This window comes from Neopelma chrysocephalum, unplaced genomic scaffold (assembly GCF_003984885.1).
Source record: "Neopelma chrysocephalum unplaced genomic scaffold, ASM398488v2 Primary Assembly neopelma1_62, whole genome shotgun sequence".
Taxonomy (NCBI): Eukaryota; Metazoa; Chordata; class Aves; order Passeriformes; family Pipridae; genus Neopelma; species Neopelma chrysocephalum.
In genome coordinates this window covers 5,563,904-5,576,966 of record NW_020897719.1, presented here as the reverse complement: position 1 = coordinate 5,576,966, position 13,063 = coordinate 5,563,904, and the positions used below count along the sequence as shown (strand labels likewise).

At 39.1% G+C, this 13,063-nt stretch overlaps 1 protein-coding gene across 7 annotated transcripts in view; it reads right to left on the bottom strand.

Moving 5' to 3' along the window:
* Positions 1-4,699: 4,699 nt before the first annotated feature.
* DNAJB9 (DnaJ heat shock protein family (Hsp40) member B9) overlaps positions 4,700-13,063 on the bottom strand; it is an 8,518-nt gene continuing 154 nt past the window's right edge. For 3 of the 7 annotated variants that reach the window (XM_027682222.1, XM_027682223.1, XM_027682225.1), the window contains exons 2-3: positions 10,189-10,416; positions 4,700-8,314 (exon numbers count right to left, since the gene is read on the bottom strand). In XM_027682222.1, the coding sequence (XP_027538023.1) occupies positions 7,884-8,314; positions 10,189-10,405 (648 nt within the window). In that variant the 5' untranslated portion in view covers positions 10,406-10,416 and the 3' untranslated portion in view covers positions 4,700-7,883. Of the gene's footprint in view, positions 8,315-10,188; positions 10,421-10,745; positions 11,065-12,609; positions 12,631-13,040 lie in introns of those variants that run through there. The other 4 variants (XM_027682224.1, XM_027682229.1, XM_027682228.1 and 1 more) reach the window with 4 other exon arrangements.

Sequence of the window (13,063 nt, the reverse complement as noted above, 5' to 3'; positions counted from 1 at the left end):
TTTGCCTTGAAAAGAATTGTATGGCTTACAAAAAATGCACTAAAGGATGGCTTGTTGCCTATTTCATAGCAGAGTACTGCTGTGCCATGTAGCATTTCTGTGGTCCTTAAGCTTCATGGGCAGCAAATAACCAGATTTATGATATAGTTAGAATAGCTTGTAGTTCTCATGAGATGTGACAGCTGTTATTTTATAGTACTTAAGTCAGTGTGAAGTGACAGTCAGCTACCTACTGGAAATGGTACATACAGGCATAAATAATGTGCATCCACATGATTCCTGCAGCATACAAATGCAATAATGTCATATTCCCTCTGTCAAATGCACTCTCCTTTGAACATCGAGACCATTTAACAATGCGTAGTGACAAACTGCCCATTCTCCATGCTTACCCATTCTTTATGGCACAATCAATCCTTTTTCAAATATAAAGTCTTTTTGAACTCGCAGTTTTCCCCATCTGCATCCTTTTTAATACACAGACAGATTAAATTACTGGTAAATTCACAAAAGCAAAAATAACTACCTATATCTTCTCCACTAAAGATCCACACATGAAAAAATACATTACTACCAACATAAAGCAGGGGTAGTTCCTGATCCACCTTCATCACAACAGAAGGAAGATGTTTCAACAGAAGTACCACATACATAAGATATGTTTTGTAACACAGCCAAAAACATTACCTGATGCAGTCTGATAATTTGACACCGGTTCAGGAGGCAGGACCTGACTGAATTGAGTCAGAGTAGCCTCATGGTAAGGGTACAATGTCAGGAGTCAAGAAACCTGGCCTCTCTTCGTGGCTCTATCTCAGATTATTTATGTAACCGTGGGTAGCCCAGGTCAGGCTCAAACACAGGACTGAATTATGAGCATGTAATAAGTTACTGTGGGCCTAAGCAGCAATAATTCATGATAACTACTTGCATTCCCATAGCCAGTGAAGGACACGTAAGCTGATGCAAACACCTTGAATCTGGGCGGATGTAAAATAGCACTTAGAAACAGTTAATAAAATTCAGCTGACAGGGGAATAACTTCATGAAGTGCCCTATATTGATTTCGTTAGATGCCCACATTAAAATAAATCTTTTTTTTTAGGCAAGCATAAATATATCTGTGGAGGTCTAAGTGCTCCAGCCACTTCCTTCCAGTATCTCTTACAGATCTTTGTTTATGTATCACGTGTTAAAAGTTTTGTTTCCCTCAACACAGAAGAAATTTTGTAAAACAGTTACCTTGCTCAAGTTAGTCTATACACTCAACAAGGTAAGGGGTTTTGGCTTGGTTTGTTTTGGGGGGATTCCAGGTTTGTTTTTATTTTTAAGCTTCAAGGTTATCATGCAAAATGCTGATCAGACACAAATTCATTCTGTCAGGGATTTTTTTCCCCAAAAAACATTTGTAGGTTACATTTATATCAGCAGATTTTATGTAAGATAACATCTGTCAGTACCTGTCTCACTTTATGAAAGATTGGGTATCATTTGTCCTCCCACAGACAGAATAAAAGCAGAAAACTAATACCAAACCCCGTGCTGTGCACGTGGCTAACTTAACAGGATTTCGGGAAAGACAGGCAGAAGGAAATTAGATTGCACTGAAATGGTTTGCACCATTTTAAAAAATGTCATTGGGTTGCAAAATAGGTTTCATATGCACAGACTAAAATCAATTGACAAGAACTTGCAAAGCAAGTCAAAACATAACTACCATAGCCATTGCTAAATGGGATAAGTAGAAGGGATTGAACAGAGTAGAGCTTCAGTCATCCAAAGGAGAAAAAAAATAGGGGGGAGAAGGGTATAAAAAGGGATAGACAAGCCACAAGCTCCGCATTCAGCTCCTAGCAGAAGCAAGTTGTATATATGCTTCATCTGCACATGTGATTATTTCATTCATATGTAGACAAATGATAACAACTGCACTCTGATCCCAGCAACACCCAAGCCCTTCCTCTGCCCTGCCTCTCCACCTGTCTTCAAGTTTGAGCTACCAAGAGGTAACAGAACCATCCACCTAAGCTTGGGTTAGCTGCCTGGCAGGCTGAAGACCCATATTATTTTAAAACAACATTCAATGCACAAATTTACATAATTAATCAGAAAGACTGAATCAAATTCATTTTTTGGATTTATTAAGGAATTTAGGCGAATAGAGTACCTTCTTCCTCAGCTGGACCTCTGCATATTCAGCATTACATGGTATTCCAATGGATTCCCCTACTTCAGCCAGGTGGAGTCTGGCAAATGCTGCCACAGGACAGGGACTTCAGCTCCACTTTATAATTTGAGTTCCCTAAAGTGCCTATTGTTGCACAGAAGAGAAAGGTATGTTAGTCCTCCTATGTGGGCATAATACACAACTTGCCATTAGATCACTACCCAAAATCCTATATATTCAAGGCTAAAAATCTTGCAAGTGCCAGGTGTTAAAGTAAAATGGATTAAATTCAAGTGCTACCCCTCAGACAAGGCTCACTTAATCTTTCCTATTTCACATTTAGTATATTCACTTCCATGACAATGGGAAATGAGTATAGATTACGGCAATATCATCCAACAAGTTTAAAATATATTTTCTTTCTCATGTCTAGAAAAAATTTTAGTAACAAGTGGTGCCTAACAAGAGGGTTCAATGTGAAACTGGAAATTACAGTTTCAGAAGACAGAAACACAGGTAGCCCCAGGGTCCATTGGAGTGTACTACTTGATACTCTGCACTTCTAGAGCAGATTGACCTCATGCACCCTAAACAGCAGGTGTTCTGGACTCTGAAACAATACCCTTCCCTCCACACCCCAGATCAGGTTGAAAACATCATCGTGCAGCTCATCTATATCCTGCAGCACATTTGTAACACCCCTGAAGTCACTGCAAATGGCTACCAGACATACACTAGCCAGAATTCCTCAGCTTAACACTTGAAACATTACAGTCCCACAAACAACAGGTTCATGAATTGAGCTATTGAAGGAGCCAGACACAGGCAGTACTGATCAGTGGCAGTCAGTAGGTCCACTGCACCAGCACTGCTGATCAACAGGCCAGCACCCCTTCCTAGCTCCCTATGGCTGGAGAGCAGGTGTCAGGCTGAGCAAGGATGAGTCAGGCACCTCTCTCTTTCTCCTCATGGATACCTTTAAGAGGTGCACCAGTTTTTGCCAGCCCAGAGAAACAACACACAACTTAGACTCTGAAAAGGCCAGCAACACAAGTCAACACAACCTTCCATGCACATACACAAAAAAAGTGAATATATATATGCTAGTACTAAGTCCACGTTCATTCCATGGTAGTCTGCCCCAGAACAACTGCTTGGACAAGATGGTCCACCACCCACACTTACCGTCTCAGAGCCTTGACAGAATCCTTCAGCGACCCCTAAGGACTGAGCTCTTCCACAGCACTTTTTGGTGTGACTGCAACCACAGTAGGAATGACACAAGCAGTAATGTTCATTTCAGTGTTACTGTATTTCTTGAAATTTAAGTGCTGTTGAATCACACACCATTGCTTAATAGGTAACACACCCCAAATAAAACATCATTTTCCACTGTGCTTAAGTTTTGGAGTACATCACTTCAAAGCAGTTTTGTTGGGGTTTGCTATCTTTTTTTTTTTGTTTTTTTTTTTTTTTGGGGGGGGGGTTTGGGGTTTTTTTAAAACCAAACAGGAATCAAGCATGAAGTACAGACTTAATCTAGAATTGATTCAGACTTACGCCAAGAAAGACTAGCAGTCAATGGATATCACAACTGCTAAGTAGCCGCTACAAAGCTGGTCTCTGCCCTGTCCCTAAAAAACAGGTGCCCTCATGACAGGAGCCAGCAGCACGGCTGTGTGAATCACTCACTACCATAGGGCAGACCAGTCAGACTCAAACACGACAGCTGCCAGAGCCAAACAATCCTCCAAACAGGATTTTATTCTGAAAGGAGCCCCATATGTGGCACAGCCAAGGTACTCTACACAAGGTTTTTGTCGCAAGTACAACAGACACTTCTGATGTTTTTTCAATTTACAAATAATTAAAAAAAACCCCCACCCTGCTCACCATAAAAATATAATGTGGATCTTATATTGTTTCCAACACATTTAATTCTCAAAACCTCCATTTGCATTATGATGATGACAGATTTGCTTAGGTTCCAGGAAAGATGGTTCTAATTAGAAGTGGTCAGATGAGCCCCACCAAATCCCAAAACTTTCATATACTCCACCTTCTAAAGATCAGACCCAGAAAACAGGAACTTTCAAGCAGAGTCAACTATTGAATCAGAACAACAGCACGCTGATGTTGGCTTCAGAATCTGCACTTCCCTGTGGCATTCCAGGCCAGTAAGCACTGGACTGCCCTCTCACACCTCAGCGGGGCAGTCAAAGCACATGCTCAAGGCAGAGGCTTTCAGCTCTTACACCCACTGCCTCTCAGAAAAGTCCTTTTGCACAGGCTTTTTTGTCTGCATCATTTACAGGCATAATGCCTAAACTCCAACCCAGTCCCAACATCTCCAAGAAAATATAAAACAGGTCAAATTGACTCAATTTCTTTCCACCTCTTCTCCCTGCCAAACCCATCATCTCATTCAAGGAAAATGCTGTGGCCAAAACATTCCATAAAATGCCACCACCACACAAACCACTTGACTTAGGTTTCCCTCTACACCCTGAAAAAAAAAAGGAAAAAGACAAGTCACACCATTAATTTTCACGTTTAATGTAATGGCACCCTAATTAACTTTACAGTACTTTCATCTCCATTAGACACTGTGTTTCAAAAGTATAATGGGGAAAAAATCAAACATGAAAAAAACCACTTTTTTAATAAAGTTTTAAAAACTAAATCATTTGGAGTTACATATGCATAAATGCCTTTCTAAAAAAATAGTTCCTAATTTTATTTTTCACCTTTACATAACAAAAACTGATTTTGCTGGGTCTTTTGACAAGAGCTCGAGGAGAGCTCAAACATGGCACTTAATAAACTCTGAAGTCAGCGGTGTCATAAGGTTATACCAGGACTTCCGCTGGAGAGCCTGCCATGAAGCAAACGCTATAAATAGGAAGAGAATGTGCAAGAGCTCCGAATAAGTGAGAAGCACAACATGTTTTGCAACTTTGTGTTCTGAGAGCCGTGGAACTGAAGACTCTTGGCTGAGAAAAGCCAGCCCAAATTTCCCCAGCTAAGGTCTGTTCAAAGCACACCCATCATAGCAAACCACAGGGACAGCCGTACACTGGTTTCTGCAATACTCCTGACAAGTTTTCCTTTGGATTTTACCTTGAATTAACACCAAAACAAGCAGGAAGGTGATTTGGAGAAGCTACAGGACTAATAGGAAGTATTTGTTAGTTATGTCATGACAAGCAACTAAGAGAAATAACACAGAAGCAGGTTAAAATAAGACTAGGCAGAAGTCTTTTTAAGGTGTATCAGCTAGAAAACTAGCAACCCTATCGGTTTTATCAGCTTCATACTTTGACTTTAAAGAAAAACAAGTACACTTTGTAGGAAGTTCAGAAGATTCTTAAAGAGGGGAAACTAGCCTAGTATCAGCCAACAACCCTTATTTTCACCTAAAAGCTTAGCCTGAAAGACAGTGAACTAATACAGTCACTTAAAAGACTTGAATTTTGGGGGTGGCTGTGTTTCCTACAATTTACAGTGCTCATTTTAGCTTTCATTCCTCTAATCCAGGATTAGGGAAGGGACCCAAGTGAACTGCTCATTCTGCTGTTTCCAATTTATCTTTTTTAATTAAGAAAAATATTCATTAGACTAAGAAAGGCATTAACATTTTACCTTTGCATCCTGCTTTTAGAGTTGCCTCTCACCTCTTAAGTTCCAGCAGTCATCATCCCCAAAGGACATTCACTAATACTCTCTTACATTTAATACTTAATATTTGTGAGAGAAAGTAACTCAGAACTCTAAGTTAGTAATTTGTTCACTTGGATGCCCACGTGATATGAGTCAAGCAGATAGTTTGATTCATGCACAGGACTGATAGGAGTATGTTAAAGAAAATAAATGCAGAAATCTACATGAAATACAACTTTCAGTTCAATTATATATTAATTATACAGAAAAAAACAAAAATCTCTACTTACACAGAAAAAGGGTGAAAATAACACACTCACTTCTGCACTTTTCCTTCTATAAGAATATTGCACATTCCGATAATGTTGCACAAATTACTGGCTTTTTATAAAGACCATATATGAGGTATTAGTCTATTAATAAATAAAGAAGAACATGGAAAAGGAAAAGCACTTAATATAACACAACAATCCATTCCAAGCACTTAGTGAATGAAAACTGAACAAGCAATAATACTTGAGGGGAAGGTTACTTAGCAAATAGGCAGCTTTCAATACCCATCCAAGAAGCAAAGGGTTAAATCTCTTTTAATAAAGATTTTAAGAACTCAAAGACTATTGAGAACACTGCTGTTTAAAATGCTTATTTTGCTCATGCAATCAACCTGAAAGGTAAATTCTTATCTCACAATTCTAAAGGGACAGCAACATGTGGGTGACAGTAATCTTACTAAGGACAATCAATTTCACATACTAGACCTATATTACTAGTTAGGAATTAAAGCAGAACTTTTGGATTGACATCAGCTAAAGTATTTGTGGGTTTTGTTGTGGTTTTTTTTTTAATGTTTGTTTGTTTGGGGGCTTTGAGGTTGTTTTGTTTTGGGGTGGTTTTTTTGATTTTAAGTAGTTTTCACTGGTTGTGGGTTTCCATGGTGCTGAAATCAATACCCATTAGTACTGTCCTTATTAGCATTTTCCAGCTCCACAAGGAATACAACGATTGGAAGTTTCAGTGTTTCTCTGTGGTTAAGCTAAGAATTTACCTTTCAAATCACAATGCTGAAAAACAGGTAATAAATCTGTCAATCTAAACAATACCTACAATACCTACATTACTTAGAGCCTTTCAGGAACACCAGGAAACTGTAGGCAAGCTTAACTTATTTAATTTCACTAGAGCACTGAGGAGTATTTAAGTTCAATAAACTGAATTATGGAAACTGCATTGCACACGTGGTATAATAATAATAAGCATAAAACAAGAGTGTTTTGGGTGTGCTCTTCCAAACCTTGTTAGAGAGATATGTGTAATTTGGAAGGGAAAAAAAGACCTTGTACGCACACAAACTTACATACATTAATATCCATTAAGCAAGTCAAGGATCATTCAAATACTATGATCTTTTCAGGCCAATGAAAGGCTATTAAGAAATAAAACTAATTCCTACATCACTCACAATCTTATTCCCTCTTGTTATTTTCCAACTTCAAAAAGGTGTTTTATTAATACTTTTGCAATGCTGGAGAGAGTAGCAAAGACCCAGGCAAGTCATATTTCTGCTGCTATTTTGTGTAAATTATCGAATTTGCACAGTGAGTCCGTATCAGGTAAAAACTGCAAGTGCAAACTTGGAAAGACACAACTGAACAAAAAAGCAGCACTTAAAAATTAAAGTATCTCCTCTGCTGCAATCCATGCACCAGTAACACAAACAGTCCTGAATTGGCATATATGAAAAAATTATATTACATTTCTGAAATGAAAAATATATATATCTTGTGTTCAAATTTAGGGAAAGTGTTTACTAAACAGAAATACATATCATTTTTTTCTTTCACACGAGAATATTTATCTCCCATTCTAAGTAGTTACTGACACATTACTTCCCAACTGCATACTGTTTCTATTCTGAAGATTAGTTTCAAACTACTGTAAAGAAATTGTAGTTAAATGTTCTTTAGAACAAACAGTTCAAAGACTTTTTTCCATGTTAGCACAAAACCAAGAAAGATTATGAAGATCTTGAGAAAAGAAGTTTAAAGGAAAGGAAACTTTATTGTCCAGAACAGTCGGTGTAAGTAGTAACCATGTTTCCTCGTCTCTGAGTGACAGTCCTGCAGTGCTTACTGGATCCATGAAACCTGGCATCAGTTCTCACGGCGTGTCGGTGAGCATTTTCAAAGTCACTAAACGAAAACATTTTTTCCATATTTTCAAACACATCATCAAACAGTCCACCTCCAAAGGAGAACTCTTGGAAAGAACGTCTTTGCCGATTGTGAGCTTCCCGATGACTTCGGAAGTGATTTTCAAAGTGCTTTTTTGATCGTGAGTTTTGACTAAATAGGTCAAAGTCTTTGAACAGATCATCAAAGTTGAAATTAAATGAGTGATGGAATGGGCTTCCCTTATTTCCTTGTCCTTCATGACGGCCAAACTGATCATATTCTCTTCGTTTATTCTCATCTGATAATGTTTCATATGCTATGTCCATTAAAAAAAAAAAGTTAATTTTCATTTCCATTTTAAAGAAGAGGAAAAACAGAAAATGACACACAAAGACAAAGCACAGTAGCTTCCTCCCACTCCCTCAACCGGACAAATTTCAAGCAAGACTTTCATGCAACATTCAAGCCCAATCAAGCTCAACATTTGTTTACCTTTCTCCAAACCAAAATAAGCTGTCTCAAACTAGTTATTTATAATAATAAACACAGCTATACTATGAGAACAGATCATAACCTCAAAATTTTAAATTCTTGTAATATAACATAGTTTAGCTACAATAAATATTAGTGTTTATATTTGAAAGAAACAATGAGATGTGGGGACCAGAAAGACTGAAGCAAGGAGGATGAGTTAGGAGCTCTACCTAACAAAAACTGTCTGCTGCATTTCTATCACAGAAACACAGTGCAGTGTCTGCAAAACTACCTGCCAGCCAGCCAGCACATTCTAGCCACACCACAGTTACAACTAAGCTAAAAGATAAACATCAAGTAGATAAAAATAAAGACAATGAATTTCCCCTATGTTCCAATTCTCAATCTTTCAAAACTTCAACAATAAGTTTGGATTTTGTGATTAGAATCATAGAATAGAATCAGTTGGGTTGGAAGGGACTTCCGAGATCATCAAGTCCAACCCTTGATCCACTACCACCGTGGTTACCAGATTGGATATAACCAAAATGGAACTAAGCTTCCCTCCAATCTTTGGTCCACAACTACAGCTACCGGTATTCTAGGGCAGAAACTCTGACAGATAATATACCTATTCTGATAACTAAGTATTTTAAACACTTCCATTTTCTCATCTGTCAAAGGCTTTCAACTATTATATACAATTCAACACTTTTGAAGAGTCCCTAATTCCTCCTTTAGTAGGTGCTAACAACTGCAGTAAGAATCTAACAGGACTGTCCCTCCCTTTCATTATATTACTAACTGCCTGTCTTTCAAAATAAATTTCTGCAGACAAGAAGGTAAAATGCAGAAATCTCTTATTAGCTTAGTTAGGAGAACTACACAAGTAGATGGATGTTATAAGAGGCCATGGGGAACAGAAGTGGGTACACCTTATTCTTTAGCAAGACTTTTTCTATTCTTGATTATTCACTTCCACCATTGTGTTTTACCACAAAATACTTATGAATGGTGTATTCCTAGGATCACAGGATAGTTCAGGGTAGAAGTGACCTCAGAAGGTCACTACTCCAACCTCCTGCTCAAAGTAGGGTCTGACTAGGTTACTTAGAGCTTTACCCAGTCATTCCTGAAAAGTCTCCAAGGTTGGAGACTGCACAACCTATCTAAGCCACCTGTTCCAACATTGGCCTGTAGAACAGAATCACAGAATTGTTAAGATTGGAAAAGTTCTCTGAGATCATGAATTCCAATCATGATCCTCAAGGTGAGAAAATTTTTCCTTATAACCACTCTGAAACTCTTGTACTGCCACCACGAACCACTGAAGCACCCCGCCGCATTTTTATAATCTCCCTATAGTTACTGGAAAGTTGCCGCTAGGTACCCCTGAAGCCTAGTAGTGATCCTGAGCTGGATCTTACAAAACAGATCAAAAGATAAGAATTAACCTCCCAGGGCTAAAGCTGTCCTACTACCAAGTATTTTTTTCTGATAAGAGGTGTAAGCCAAAAAGCCTAATTAGCAGAAATGCATAAACTGTGTTAAAGGCCTTCCTATGTGTAAAGACATAGAAACAAGTCAGATATTGATGTTGAACATTTGACAGCACAGAAGTAGAATTAAGGAAAAAAAATATCTTTTTGCCTCTCATTCAGTAAAACCAGAGTACACTTAAATTCCAGATATAAGACAAAAGTTAGTGTATATTACCTTCAGCAATTTCTCTAAATTTCGCTTCTGCACCAGGACTCTTGTTTTTGTCTGGGTGGTATTTCATAGCCAGCTTGTGAAATGCCTTCTTGATCTGGCGGTCAGAGGCATTTTTTGGAACTCCTAAAATATCATAGTAGCTCTCTGTAGCCAGTATTAATTCAGTTATCATTAAAATGCAGAGAGCAAATGTGAAGACAGATTGTGTACTGGCCATTTCTCCAGTTCCTGGAAAGAAAAAGAAATATACTTGAAGAACAAGTTATTTCACATTCTACAACAATTTAAAGTTACAACTACAAGCTGGAAAAGCAGGACCTGTATGTTTCAGAAGTCAGTGACAGACTCGCTTCACCTGTCAAACTCTATTTCGCTATTCTCATATTCACAGAATATGTATGTGAAAACACTGCAAATTCACATTTCACATGCATCTCAAGAACACTTTAGTGCTCATCTTTGTTTTACTCTTATGCTTAACTGAACATTCTCCCACAAAGTTACCAAAGTAAATATACAATATAATTCGTTGCATCAAACATTTTAAGCTGGCATACCTGAAGTAGCTTCATACTAATCCTTGAGTTCTAGGACTTCTAAACACAACAGCTCTAAATTAAGACCAAACTGCAAAAACTCACTCAATACTGGAGACTGATTAGGTGGTGCAACAATAGGAGCCTGAAAATACAAGCAGCCTAGAGATCAACTGTGAGGTGCAGGAAGACAAGACTATTAGACACTTGTGCTAAGCTTCAGAAGGTCATTTAACTGACCTAAAGCGAACACTATAAAGAGTAAATCACTCATTTAGAGTCCAGAGTTCAGCCAAGTAGTGCACATTTTCCTTTACTTTACAATGGGCTGGACTAAGTTTATTTTCATATTAGATTGTAGTATAAACACCTATTATATCTTCGATATCAAAGAATTCATCTGATAAATACCCCTGCAAAGAAAGGTTTACATATGCAACTCTCAGTGTTGGAACAAAATACAAAAAAGAAGTCTTCTATACAAGATAACCACTTTCAACAATAATTAGAAGTTGTAATTTTTTTCAGCAGCGTATCTGTCCAAAAGTTACAGTTTGAAACAAACATGCAAGAACTTAGAAGAAAAGCTGCCACATAGATAAGTCATTAAAAAAAAAAATCAGTTCCCCATAGCCACGCAATCTTTCACCATATTTATGAAGGAGAGGGTGAGCTCTTCATACCAGAAGGAGAGACCAGATAATTTTCCAGGGCCTGTGCATATTATATTTAAAACACAGAGTGCAGATATGCAAACGTTCAAAGACAGAATGCTCTTTGTCAAACCAGCAGGATGTACAACCAAGCCCTGAACATACCAGACATAACATATCTCCCTCACCAGCTTACACTGATTTGAGTGTAATATAAGAACAACTTGGAGACAAATGGTACTACTTTCCTGTAAGCTGAATAAACGAATTACAGTCTGAGTTCCATTAAAGTTAGAATACTTCTATTACACAGTGTAAGACTTAAATATTTGTCATGAAGAGTTCAAAACCTTTGAGTACATAAGCAAATTAACCTGAAAACCAATACTCTCTAAAGAAAATAAACACCAAAACATCAAAAATGGAAAAAGTATACTGCTTCTAATAGACAAGTCAGGGGGCTAAAATGAATGCTGTGAGGTGAGAGCAAAAGGCTTGCAAGATTAATGTACCCATGCCCTCCAAAGCATTTATTTGGCCAGCAGCCTGCATGATATCAAGTGTTAAGGGGCAGCAGTTGAAACAAATTGTATTTTGATCAGTGTACTTAGATACCAAACAGACAGTTCTTTTCAGTATTCTTTGTGCACGATACCAAACATATTTTTAGTACAAGCCTTTCCCATGTATTATCTCTCACCACTTCACTAACCTGAAACTTTATCCCCTGGGCACTAAGAACTACACACATTACATCCTTCCACATTTTTTGGGCTTTCTTCCTTTTGTGCTTTATAGATGCAGATTTACATGTTCATCTCACACCTGAGATTGTTTTTATTTTAATTCATTTCCCCACACCTGGATCAAGCTTGCATCATCATGTGCTGCATTCTCTTAAGGCTGACCATCCTGCTGCTACTACTGAACACTGAAAAGAGCTAAAAGGGGCAGTTCATGTTCTTCTTCAAGAGTGAAATCCTCTTTTATAACTCATAAGAGCCTGAGATCATGAAGTCACTCCTTTTACATATTCTGCTCTGGCTAACGATCTCAACTTCTATTATTCTTGATAACGAAACATACCTAAGTCTGTCTTTTTCTACAGTTTTACATTAGGATTTCTGTAATGCAGTTCTTTTCTGTATTAGATTTCTAAACCCCTGAGTTTGACAACTTGCCTGTAGCTGGCTGAGGAGTCGGGGGCTTGTACTTGCCTCTCCTATACTAACCCGAAAACAGATCTGGGAGAAGGTTCCTGAATTACGCCCTGAAACACAGGGAAACGGAGTCCTGCTGGCATCATCCTGCCTATCCAGACCTCTGACGAACTCGCAGGAGCCGGCACAGCCAGCGCAGCGACACAGCGCCAGGCCGGGACCGGGAAGGCGGTTACAGCCTCCCCGAGCGACCCTGTCCCACCTCCACGTCGGCCAGGCTCGGGAAAGACCCCCGCAGGCGGGCCCAGAGGGGCCCGAAGGGCAATAAACGCCCCGCACTGAGACCCAGAGTCGCCTCCCCTTTCTCTCACCGCCCTCGAGCCCACCTCCAGCCGCCCCCGGCCCCTCCGCGCCCGTCTTCGCTCCAGCCCCCTCGGCCATCCTCCGCTTCCCCCGAGCCCTCACTCAGCGGCGACGGTCCTTCCCCGCCGCCCCTCGCCCACCTCAGCCCGGCCCTTCCCCGCCG